Below are 12,147 nucleotides of genomic sequence, written 5' to 3'. Positions count from 1 at the left end.
AGAACATTATTGGCATTGTTGAATTGGATTTTCATAATAGCAAGCTAGGACTGATGGTTTGGTTAGCTAAACTAGCAAGTCTGTTTGTTTACACATTTGGCAAATGTGTTAAATTATAGTCATGGTATAAAAGGGGTAATCAACTCGGGGCTCTATGCGTTCTCTGGAAAACAATAGTAAGTACATGAGTACATGCACCTCTGTGGAAGGTAGCGCGTCGTGGTACACCTTCCACGTCATTATTTTCTAGAGAACGTATAGCCCCTCATTGATTATCCCTTACATACAAATCTGAATAAATTGGCCATAAACAGTACTGTTGTGCATGTTTTTTACCTTGATGTTAGATAAAAAGGGTTCCAAAAGGTTTCATTGGCTGTCCCCATAGGAGAACCCTTGTGGATGGATCTTCAAAATGGTTCTCCTATGGGGGCAGCCGAAGAACCCTATTAGGTTCCTTTTCTTCTAAGCGTGTACAGATGATGTTTTCTGTCTACAGGTTACAGGTATAGTAGCAGCATGTGTGTTCAGCTGGATCCTGTGTGTGTGTTTCTCTGGGTGTCTGCTTGCACCTCGTCTCAGAATGGTCCATGTGTTTTTAGGACCCAGTTGGATCAATGCTCTTTCTCTTTTCCTGCTCCTTTACTTTGCTTCATCCTCTTCTTCTTCATTTGTTCTTTCCTCAGGAGGACGAGGAGGAAGAGACCAAGTTAGTGTTCTAACAGTAGCAGTGACACAGTCTGCTAGCTCTCTAACTGTGGGATGATGCGATTATCAGTGCTTTACTGCAGCACATGACTGCAGCGCAATTAGAATAGTACAGTGGGCATGCTGGCTCCTTTCTGCCATAACCCTCATAAACCTCACTCATACTCATGTACTTACTGTGTTACACCCTCATCTCAGAGCACAAAACAACCTACAAAGCCACCCTGTAAATAACCCACAGCCATAAGCCGTAATAAGCCTTGTGATCCTGTTCATTCATGCTCTATGTGCCATGGCATCCCGGCCCGGTTCACTTGGAAAAGTAGTGTATTTACACCCGCGTGCGTTGGAAATGCTGTTCCATTTATAGTGCGCTGCTTTTGACCAGAGCCCCATAGGCACTTTAAAGGGAATAGGGTGCCATTTTATGCTGTGTCCCCACCAGGCCCATCCCCAGACTGCAACTCAGAGCCCTGTAGGCTGACCTGTCACCACTCAGCGGGGCTGCTGCACCCTGTCCCTGCATCTGTCCCCCTCCGTCTGTCCGGCTGCCACCGTGTCACTCTGTTTACCCAAGGCCACTTATTAATTACCAGACAGCTATTCCACTGTGGTTCTAGGAATAGAACCGTCACAATCTGACCCCTGACCTCCATTCACTTAGAATACACACTGACACGCAATAGACTAGAACACATGCTGGAGAGCTCACATGCAGAACACTCCGATATATTCACACTTGACTGGCCTCAAGTGCATAAATGCTTTTGTAGCTAATGTAATACAGACACCTTGAGATGAGTGTCTAAACATTGTTTAATTCAAGACAGGAATACCAAGAATGCATCTGTTCTGGTCCTGAGCTCACTGTAATGTGAGGCCCAGTGGTTCCCCCGTGTGGTGAGAGATGGTACTTTCACCCTTATAACTATATTATGCAGTTATATTTAATAGTTTTCCGTCAATTCCCCAAAATCCAAACTCCATCACTGTTTCTTCAGCTGATCAATAATCCATAAAGCATATTCCTGCTAGTACTAAAAGCATGATGTCATGCTATAATATGAGTGTCTATGAGTTAACGCCATGTAGGTGGGCTGAATCATGTCATGTCACCTTCATAGGGGTTTTGGAGGTGATCATTACAGTTAGTTGGAAATGATAGCTATCTGTGTCATTGTAGCTGACTGCTGCTCTGCTATTTCTAGTGTAGCTGCTGTTTCTGCCAGTGGACCTCAGAGCATTCTTAAGTATAGCCTGTAGTCCTGCAGCAATGCTCACACTTCACATCCAAATCGTTTTAGCACCTTGGAAGTACAATATTCAGTTTTTCCTCCCAATCTTTTCTAGTTTCTGATTCTTCTCCTTCTATTATCCTATTTTCCTTTCTTACTTCCCTCTCAATTTCCGTGTGCAGAGTCCCCCCAAAGACTGCCCCTAGGAGGTACGGTAAATGGGAAGTCTAGGCAGTGGCCACTTCACTGAGTGAATGTGTGTACGTTTGTCTTGTCTGAGTCTACCTGTAGTATACACTGGGAGTGAGAGTGTGTTTTGTCTGTACCTGTGTGTGAGAGATTTGTTTTGCACTTGTGTTATCCTACTGAATGAAAAAGATTAATGAATGAATGAATTTAATAAATTAATCTGAGTAATTACTTAATGAATAAAGTCATTATTAAAAGTGATTTTTATGAATGGTGAATGCTAATAGTAATTGGAAGTAGATAATGATGATGATACTTATTCTGTGTGTGTGTGGCCTCAGGAACAGAGTTGAACCTGAGGTGAACCATGCCTCACCACTCAGTGAGGCCAGTAAGAAGCGCATGATCGAGGACACAGAGGACTGGCATCCTCGCACCGGCACCTCCCAGTCCAGGTCCTTCAGAATCCTGGCTCAGATCACTGGCACAGAGAACGGTGGGTACCCCCTGGCACCTTCCCCCAATACCCTGATGCATAATGACACCCTAGTTACTTTATGTTGTGTACCCTGGCACCCTCATACCCAGGCCAGAACACATGCAGCACCACCAATACCTTGGCACAGTGGTATTAGAAAATAGATATGTATTATAGCTAGATCATTGTGTTCTTACAGTAACCCTTCTGAAGTGACGATTTGGCCTTTGCCTTTTCCCCTAATGGAAAGGTTACATAAGTAGACTGTAGTATAGATTACAACAGTGCTGCATGCTAGTCCCTGTGGCGCAGGTCTGTCTCTGTGCTCTGGTCCCCCTGACGCAGCTCTGTCTCTGAGCCTCAGCAACCATCTCTCTGTCATCATCCCAGCCCTGTGTGTGTGTTGGACATGCTCTGCTAATATAAGCTGACAAGGAACAGTGGATTAGATGTCCCTCTCTACTCCAGACAGAGGCTGAGGTTACCAATGCAGCGCTGAATATGTTTACGGCTGTTGATATTATGCAAATGGTGCTGGAGAGTGGTTTGTTCAGCTGTAGATGTGGAGAGTGGTTTGTTCAGCTGTGTGGAGAGTGGTTTGTACAGCTGTGGAGAGTGGTTTGTACAGCTGTGGAGAGTGGTTTGTACAGCTGTGGAGAGTGGTTTGTACAGCTGTGGAGAGTGGTTTGTTCAGCTGTAGATGTGGAGAGTGGTTTGTTCAGCTGTAGATGTGGAGAGTGGTTTGTTCAGCTGTAGATGTGGAGAGTGGTTTGTTCAGCTGTAGATGTGGAGAGTGGTTTGTTCAGCTGTAGATGTGGAGAGTGGTTTGTTCAGCTGTAGATGTGGAGAGTGGTTTGTTCAGCTGTAGATGTGGAGAGTGGTTTGTTCAGCTGTAGATGTGGAGAGTGGTTTGTTCAGCTGTAGATGTGGAGAGTGGTTTGTTCAGCTGTAGATGTGGAGAGTGGTTTGTACAGCTGTAGATGTGGAGAGTGGTTTGTTCAGCTGTAGATGTGGAGAGTGGTTTGTTCAGCTGTAGATGTGGAGAGTGGTTTGTTCAGCTGTAGATGTGGAGAGTGGTTTGTTCAGCTGTAGATGTGGAGAGTGGTTTGTTCAGCTGTAGATGTGGAGAGTGGTTTGTACAGCTGTAGATGTGGAGAGTGGTTTGTACAGCTGTAGATGTGGAGAGTGGTTTGTTCAGCTGTAGATGTGGAGAGTGGTTTGTACAGCTGTGGAGAGTGGTTTGTAGGTCCCACCAGGACTGAGTTCAACTGGCATGGCGGGACTATGTCTCTGCAATCTGATATTGAGCCCAATCATCCAGCCCTCACGTGGAGTAGAGCTATTTGAGGTGCACCCTTGGCCAACTTTTTTATTTTTTTTGGCATTTAAAAAGCAGTATAACCTCTCTCTTTTTGGCTGGTCACCCCATCAGTTATTTTCTATTACAAGACACACGTCTACACGCACATGTCACAATCTCTGCATTGATGTTCATGAGTTTCTTTGCTCCTCTGTTGACAGACCAAGCCCAGGAGAACAGCACTGGAAAGAAGTGAGTAGTTGATTGGTCAGTCTGCTCCGACGTGATCTGGTTGTGTTTTCCTGGCGTGTGAGTGTTATGCTGTTGTAAGTTTGTTGGGGTGACGTCTCATCCTGCATGTCACAGGAGCTTCTCCTCATTGGGATTCTGTGTTTAGCCCATTGCTTCCTGGTCCATGAGACGCTTAGTTTCAAGCGTCATTACAGGAAGCCACATCAGAGGATGCCCACAGTGGAGGAAACCCTAGTCAAAACATCTCCAGCTGGGTTGGCCAAACCCTCAGCGCCCTCTGAAAGATGGGGATTGTCAGTTCTGTGTTCTGAACGGGGAGGTTCATCTTCATCTGCAGTAAACACTCGTTGCTGCTGTCCCAACCTAAGCACGGGACAATTAGCATGTCACGTTGGGATTGTGGGTAATGAAGTGGGACTATGGGTAATAAGGGACGGCCAGGAGGAGGCACTCGCTCTCTCCTTCTCAGAGACATGTGGTTAACAGACAGCACGCTCCCAAACACAGAGCTCCTATCAAGAGATGTCAAGTCTCTTGCTAATCTTACTGCTTTATTTATTTGACCTGTATTTCCTCAATTTCCCAGTGTTTTCCGTACATTTCTTGTGTGTTTACTTGTTTCTTACAATTTCTTTCTTTCCTTTCTTTCCTGTCTGCTCTCCTGTGTCCTCTCCTTTCTCCCTCCCTCTCCCCTCCTGCCCTGTGCCGTTGGGTGTGTTAGGGTGAACAAACCGGACCCAGAGGTTGTGGGACAACTGTACAACAAGCTGAGAGACTGGCACCACGGTGTTTCAGCACGCACGCTCAACGTGCAGTAGACTGTGTTTCTCACTAAGATAATCGTGTACTATTTGTAACCTCTACCTGCCTGTGTTTGATTTATTTCAATATGCCTGTAGTTGTCTCCCTGTGTGTGCAGTGGATGTCAGAGTCCATTATATTTCACATTATACCTTACCATTATCACGTACACTTGTATAGTTACAGGTATTAGTTAGTGCATTAGGTACCTCACTTAAGGTACCTTGCCTTATTTTACTACTTACACTATATATGCAAAAGTATGTGGACACCCCTTCAAATTCGTGGATTTGGCTATTTCAGCCACATCTGTTGCTGGCAGGTGTATAAAATCGAGCCAACAGCCATGCAATCTCCATAGACAAACATTGGCAGTAGAATGGCCTTATTGATGAGCTCAGTGACTTTCAACGTGGCACTGTCATAGGATGCCACCCTTTCCAACAAGTCAGTTCATCAAATTTCTGCCCTGCTAGAGCTGCCCCAGTCAACTTTAAGTGCTGTTATTGTGAAGTGGAAACGTCTAGGAGCAACAATGGCTCAGCAGCGAAGTGGTAGGCCACACAAGCCCACAGAACAGGAACGCCGAGTGCTGAAGCGCGTAGCACGTAAAAATCGAGTTCCAAACTGCCCCTGGAAGCAATGTCAGCACAAGAACTGTTCGTTGGGAGCTTCATGAAATGGATTTCCCTGGCCGAGCAGCCGCACACAAGCCTAAGATCACCATGTGCAATGCCAAGCGTCGGCTGGAGTGGTGTAAAACTTACTGTCATTGGACTCTGGAGCAGTGAAAACACGTTCTCTGGAGTGATGAATCACGCTTCACCATCTGGCAGTCTGACGGACACATCAGGGTTTGGCGGATGCCAGTAGAACGCTACCTCCCCAATGCATAGTGCCAACTAAAGTTTGGTGGAGGAGGAATAATGGTCTGGGGCTGTTTTTCATGGTTTGGGCTGGGCCACTTAGTTCCAGTGAAGGGAAATCTTAATACTACAGCATACAAGACATTCTAGACAATTCTGTGCTTACAACTTTGTGGCAACAGTTTGGGGAAGGACCTTTCCTATTTCGGCATGACCATGCCCACGTGCATAAAGCGAGGTCCATACAGAAATGGTTTGTCGAGATCGGTGTGGAAGAACTCCATCGAACACCTTTGGGATGAATTGGAACACCGACTGCGAGCCAGGCCTAATCACCCAACATCAATGCCCGACCTCACTAATGCTCTTGTGACTGAATGGAAGCAAGTCCCTGCAGCAATGTTCCAACATCTAGTGGAAAGCCTTCCAGAAGAGTGGAGGCTGTTATAACAGCAAAGGGGGACCAACTCCATATTAATGCCCATGATTTTGAAATGAGATGTTCGACGAGCAGGTGTCCACATACTTTTGGTCATGTAGTGTATGTACAGGTAACTGCCAAAATAAAGGAAACACCAACTTAGTGTCTTAATAGTGCGTTGGGCCACCACAGCTTTAATGCACTTTGACATAGATTCTACAAGTGTCTGGAACTCTATTGGAGGGATGCCACACCATTCTTCCACGAGAAATTCCATAATTTGGTGTTTTGTTGATGGTGGAAAATGCTGTCTCAGGCGTAGGGCTGGGCGATATGGCCAAAATGTAATATACAGTATTTTTCACATTTTCTGACAGTATTTAATGTTTTTGAATAATAAGAGTTGTTAATGTGCTTTATGAGTGGTGTGTGTGAACCAACGGTGGCAACACATACATTCTAAGTGATTTTAATGGGTCTTTCTCCATTCAAATTGTTTTATACTGTTCAATTCAACCCAACATTTTTTTTCTCTGCATTTCCTACACTCATTTGAGATCATTTCCTTCGCTGCCACGTAGGGCTGCAAAAAAACAAGGCCTTATTTTTTGCCAAATGTTGCAATTTGACTTGTGATTTAGATCAAAACACTTAGGTGAACTGTTGGAATGATGGAAATAGAATGATTATTCTAATTCTATAGTTAGAATATAAAAGTGAGCACTTTGAATACACTGTTTGACATGACAACGAATGAAAATGCCAGGGAGGAGTTATTGTGACACGGTTGGAACCAAAGTGATGGTCAGTGTTTCCAAGGGGACCCTATAATCTCTGGCTACTGTACATTAAATGTCTCTTCATATAGCCAACATATTTATGCTTTGCATATTCCTTTTTGACTTAGAAGATACTGTTGCACAGACAATGTGCTGATTTAGGCCTACTTCATCACTGGTGTAAGTCTTTATCAGCTAGCTACGTTTGCTCTGACTCAGTACATTTATTAGCTCGCTAATAAGTACCCAGCGAAATAGCCATTTAGCGGCTAAGGCAACTTAGCTAAAACTTGCTAAGAAAAGACTAAATTGCTATTTGCAGATGTAAGAAACACAAACTAATTGCAATTATAGAGCGCTTGTAGATTTATATTAAGAAGCATTGCATGTGCTGCACTGACCATGCAGACTGAACGCAAGAGTCTTGTGGTCAAGCAACAACAAATGTGCTCCTTGAGTGACGGGGGGCGGGGTTAAGTCTGTGGAACGCGGCATGAAGAGAGAGCTGAGAGAGAGCTGAGAGGGACTCAAGTAGCAGTGTAAACTATAAAAATTGACGTTGCACATCACATTTAACAAACCAAAGATTAAAATAACGTTATAGAATGTAAAGTAAAAACCCAAACCGGTCCGTGCATCAATACCCGTATATAGTGAAATACAGTATACCGCCCAGCCCTACCGCTCATCAAACCATTCAGTGCCCACTCGTGCCCTGTGGATGGGGCATTGTCATACTATGGGGGCACAGCCATGGTAGCCAAAATAATGGCCTGCCCAGCATTTTTATTCATGACCCTAAGCATGATGGGATGTTAATTGCTTAATTAACTCAGGAACCACACCTGTGTGGAAGAACCTGCTTTCAATATACTTTGTATCCCTCATTCACTCGTGTTTCCGTTATTTTGTCAGGTACCTGTATCCTCTTTGTATACCGTATGTGTCTGCATGAGATGGCTTGTGTCTGTAATATACTATGATTGATTGAATTTGGTTTATCGACGTAGTAAAGGTTTGACTTAGTTTTTGTGTCTATTCAGTGAAGTCTCTCCGTCGTTTCTGACATCACCAGGTCTCCAACTTAGTTCTCTACCTTTCCTTCTACATGACTATCTTTGTATTGTATCTTCATTTTGTTTCATTTTCTTCACTAACCATAGTTATGCTTGAAGATTGTTGCTGCTTGCATCTAAATAAAGTTATACCCTTTATTTCCTGTCCCCTTCCCTCTTCTTCTTCCGATTTCTCCTGGGAAGTATCTTAACACTTTATCTACACAGCTAATAGACTAATAAGGCGTACTTATCCAATGGCTGACGAGCAGTTTATTCAAAGGACACATAGAAGCTCCTAAGAGCTTAGCTCCCGAGTGGCACAGCGGTCTAAGGCACTATGTCAGTGCAAGAGGGGTCACTACAGTCCCTGGTCGAATCCAGGTTGTATCAAATCCGGACGTGATTGGGAGTCCCATGGGGCGGCGCACAATTATCCCAGCGTCGTTCGGGGTAGGCCGTCATTGTAAATAAGAATTTGTTCTTAACTGACTTGCCTAGTTAAATAAAGGTAAAATACAGTACAGTTAGTTCTCTACTTGAGCTAGTAGCAATTTATATGTATCACCAGTAGAGGGCAGTGTTGTCAAGGCACATTTTTAAATACAGTGTAGCTGACAAACATTCATAGAACTGGATATGACCTGGAGAAAGTCAGACTCTGTTCTTTTCCTAAGGGCAAGTGCTTCTCACCTGGGATTTTAACCAGCTTCCTTTTGTAAACAGCTGGGATGATACTTTGATACGCTGAACACTAGCACAGACCTAACCATCATGGCTCAAGCACTAAAGACGAGCATTATTTATAGAACCATCAATATGTCATCGACGACAACATTGCAGAAAAAGACCAGCAAAATAGGCAGCAGGCCACTTATGAGCAGCTCCACTGCATACAACATTTCACGGATGGAGAGGAGGAGAGGGAGAAAGAGAGAGACGGTGCCAACACTAATTGTTTTCCTGTTTACTTATTGCTGTGCCATCTGGACACTGGGCTGTATCATGTATCCTTATTGGATCAATCTGGCCATGGTTTTCATCAGACACAGCTTTTAATCCAATCAACTCTCCCCATAATTGGCCTGATTGGTTGAGTGTGTCACTGAACTTCCTGCTAATTGATTGTGCCTGGTTAGTGCCTCTGCTGGATATGACTCAATCGTGCCTATCATAATTAGCCTGGTTTTATGTCTTCAAAACAGCCCTTCCGACGCACTTGTATTTCTAACAACTATTTAGCTATTTTTGGGTGTGGTCTGCACATAATTTCACCTTAAACATGTTCTCGAACAGGAGGAGAGTCAGGTGTGGAGAGAGTGCAGCTATAGCAGAAGACAGTGAAGTCTATAGTTTTTTAGGTTTTAGGGAAGCGTGTTGTGATGGAATCACATTCTAACAGCTGAGAGGTGTTCTGAGTCCTGGATGGAACGCCTACTGTACTGTAACCATGGCTGAGGTTGCCATAACAAACCGGGCCTGAGGGAGAGACGGACAGGCATCAGTTTGCACAGCCTGGCCATGTGGATAGTCATGAGTAAACACCAGACTTTAAGAACTTCAACGCTACTGGGTTTATTATGAGCCAAATACTATAAAGTGAAAACATTTCTCTATGATGGTGTGTGTTTTGTCTGTGTGTGTATCTGTCGTGTGTGTGTGTGCATGCGGTTGTGGGTGCCTGTATGTTTCAGTGAAACAATGACCTTTCTGTTCTCCAGAGAGGTTGTTGAGGATGCCCTGCCCAGTGCTCACGTCACATCAGTGAAGACCATGACCAAAGTCCCAGGAGCCCCCAGGAACGGTACCGGTGTCCCCCCACCCACCTTCAAGACCCCCTCTGCCCAGGTCAAACCCTCCTGGCCGGCTGGAGCTTCAGCAGGTAATCTTACACACCCTGACACTACCCCTACTGTCTTCCTCTCGCTGTCGCTCCAGAGGATTCTGTGGTTACTTTCACTCACGTCTTGTTCTCGCTTCTGTTATTGAGTGTGTCCTGCTGTTAAGAACAGACTAGATCTATACTACAAGCTTAGGTGTACTGCAGCCTTTTTGAACAGAAATGGCAGAAATGCAAATCATGTATTTTATTTATGGAAGTTATGAGAGCTCTACCCTTTACACCAATATTTTTTTCGGAGAAGAATGCTGATATAGATAAATGCTTGTATAGCATGTGGTGTCTTCATTAACGCCTTGGCGTTTTGCCTTGACTCAGACAGGCAACCGTGGTGTCAATATCTCAAGGTGACATCATCTGTAGTAGTTCATTTTGACCTACAGGGGGCAGACGCCTGCTGTTACTGTAAAACCTGACTATTAATCAGTGCTTTGATTAGAGCAACATAATGCCTCTGTTACACACGGCTCTTCATCGTAATGCCTCTGTTACACACGGCTCTTCATCGTAATGCCTCTGTTACACACGGCTCTTCATCGTAATGCCTCTGTTACACACGGCTCTTCATCGTAATGCCTCTGTTACACACGGCTCTTCATCGTAATGCCTCTGTTACACACGGCTCTTCATCGTAATGCCTCTGTTACACACGGCTCTTCATCGTAATGCCTCTGTTACACACGGCTCTTGAACATTACGAGCTCTATAAAACGTGCGGTATTCAGCTAATGGGCTCAAATTATTGCCTCTTTTTTTCCACGATTCCGGAGTTAAATAGATTGTGTGAAATTGAGAATTATATATTAGATGTTCTGCTCTTTAAACAGGAGATTTAGTGTGTGTGAGGACTGTAGCTGCCTTGGAGTAAATATTTGCCCGACGGGCCTTGAGTTGGGGAGTCATTACTAAGATGACTAAGACTGCAGTATGCTATATATATGTGTATATATACAGGGCCTAAACAGAACTGTGTGAGGCTAGAGAGGTCCTGTGCTTGCTTACCCACTGCCTCCTCGCTGGGACCTCTTAAGTGAGAGCTGTTGAAAGGGGGTGTATACGCCACCACAGGCACCTCTCTGTTAGATATAGTATGTATCAGATTAACGCTTACTTGACCTTGTGTTCACAAACATATACCTCATACTGACCGTGTGGAACCAGGCCAGATGTATGCTGTATTATGTATGATTCTACCATTCCCCCTGCTAGTGCTAACACATTATTGAGTGTGAAAAACATGTAATGTTTTTCATGGCGATTTTCATAGCAGCAGGCAGGACATGATTTGTGTTGTTGTTTGTGTGTGTGTGCGAGAGAGAGGGAGGGGGGGTGTTGTGTCAGAGCCATCTGTGTAAAATCCAGCCAGCATAGATTCCAGAGCGGATACATCTCCCAGATGTTTATCAGCCAGAGATGTGTGGCCATGACTCATCTATCCAGCCTACATCCCTCTCCCCTCACCATGCCCCCCTGTCACTGTGCCATCCAAGAACATGTCCCCTAAGCCCTTGGACTGGGCTAGCTACTGCTGTCTTCAGACATGGTCTCAACAGGACGTTTTAAAAGACCGACTTAACCAGACGTGGTTGAAGTTGTGGTTTTATGGGCCTGGACCCGGGGTTTGGCAGCCCTGCTGTGGTTCAAGTGGAACAGAGATATATAGATCTTCAGTGTTCCCGACTGTGCAGCCTGCCCAAAGCCTCTTCAGTAGTTACTTAGAGCATAGTGCCAACACAGTGATAGTCTCATGTACTGTTTATACTCCTCTCTGTCTGTCTCTCTCTGTCTCTCTGTCTTTCCCATGGATCTCTTCTCACTTCTCTGCCAGTCCCCAGTCATGTTTATTCAGTTTGTTTGCACTCCGTCACGAGGAAATCGAGGGGTCACTTGCTTCCTGACCCCTCAGTCCGCCACTCTTTGATTCTGGTCCTGTTTTTCAATAGTCTCTGTCCACCTCCACCCCTCACCCCCTTCTCACCCCCCTCTGAGGGCAGACATATTTGACCCCGCTTGGATGTCTCTGTAGCCAGCAAGGAGAGGGGTAAGAAAGGGAGGATTGTGTTTCCTCTCCACGTTTTGTTCAGAGAGGAGAGGGGTAAGAAGGGGAGGATTGTGTTTCCTCTCCACGTTTTGTTCAGAGAGGAGAGGGGTAAGAAGGGGAGG

The 12,147-nt window shown here is 44.9% G+C and overlaps 1 protein-coding gene across 3 annotated transcripts in view; it reads left to right on the top strand.

Moving 5' to 3' along the window:
* The window catches only part of LOC139543842 (PDZ and LIM domain protein 5-like), a 75,486-nt gene that overhangs the window by 55,421 nt on the left and 7,918 nt on the right, over nt 1-12,147 (top strand). Inside the window, exons 5-9 of one of the 3 annotated variants that reach the window (XM_071350316.1) lie at nt 687-709; nt 2,126-2,152; nt 2,474-2,628; nt 4,132-4,162; nt 9,806-9,966. In XM_071350316.1, coding sequence (XP_071206417.1) covers nt 687-709; nt 2,126-2,152; nt 2,474-2,628; nt 4,132-4,162; nt 9,806-9,966 — 397 coding nt within the window. The remainder of the gene's footprint in view (nt 1-686; nt 710-2,125; nt 2,153-2,473; nt 2,629-4,131; nt 4,163-9,805; nt 9,967-12,147) is intronic. The other 2 variants (XM_071350317.1, XM_071350315.1) reach the window with 2 other exon arrangements.

The sequence above is a fragment of the Salvelinus alpinus genome, chromosome 18, assembly GCF_045679555.1.
Source record: "Salvelinus alpinus chromosome 18, SLU_Salpinus.1, whole genome shotgun sequence".
Taxonomy (NCBI): Eukaryota; Metazoa; Chordata; class Actinopteri; order Salmoniformes; family Salmonidae; genus Salvelinus; species Salvelinus alpinus.
The sequence above is the reverse complement of the archived record's forward strand: the minus strand, read 5'-3'. Positions and strand labels throughout refer to the sequence as shown.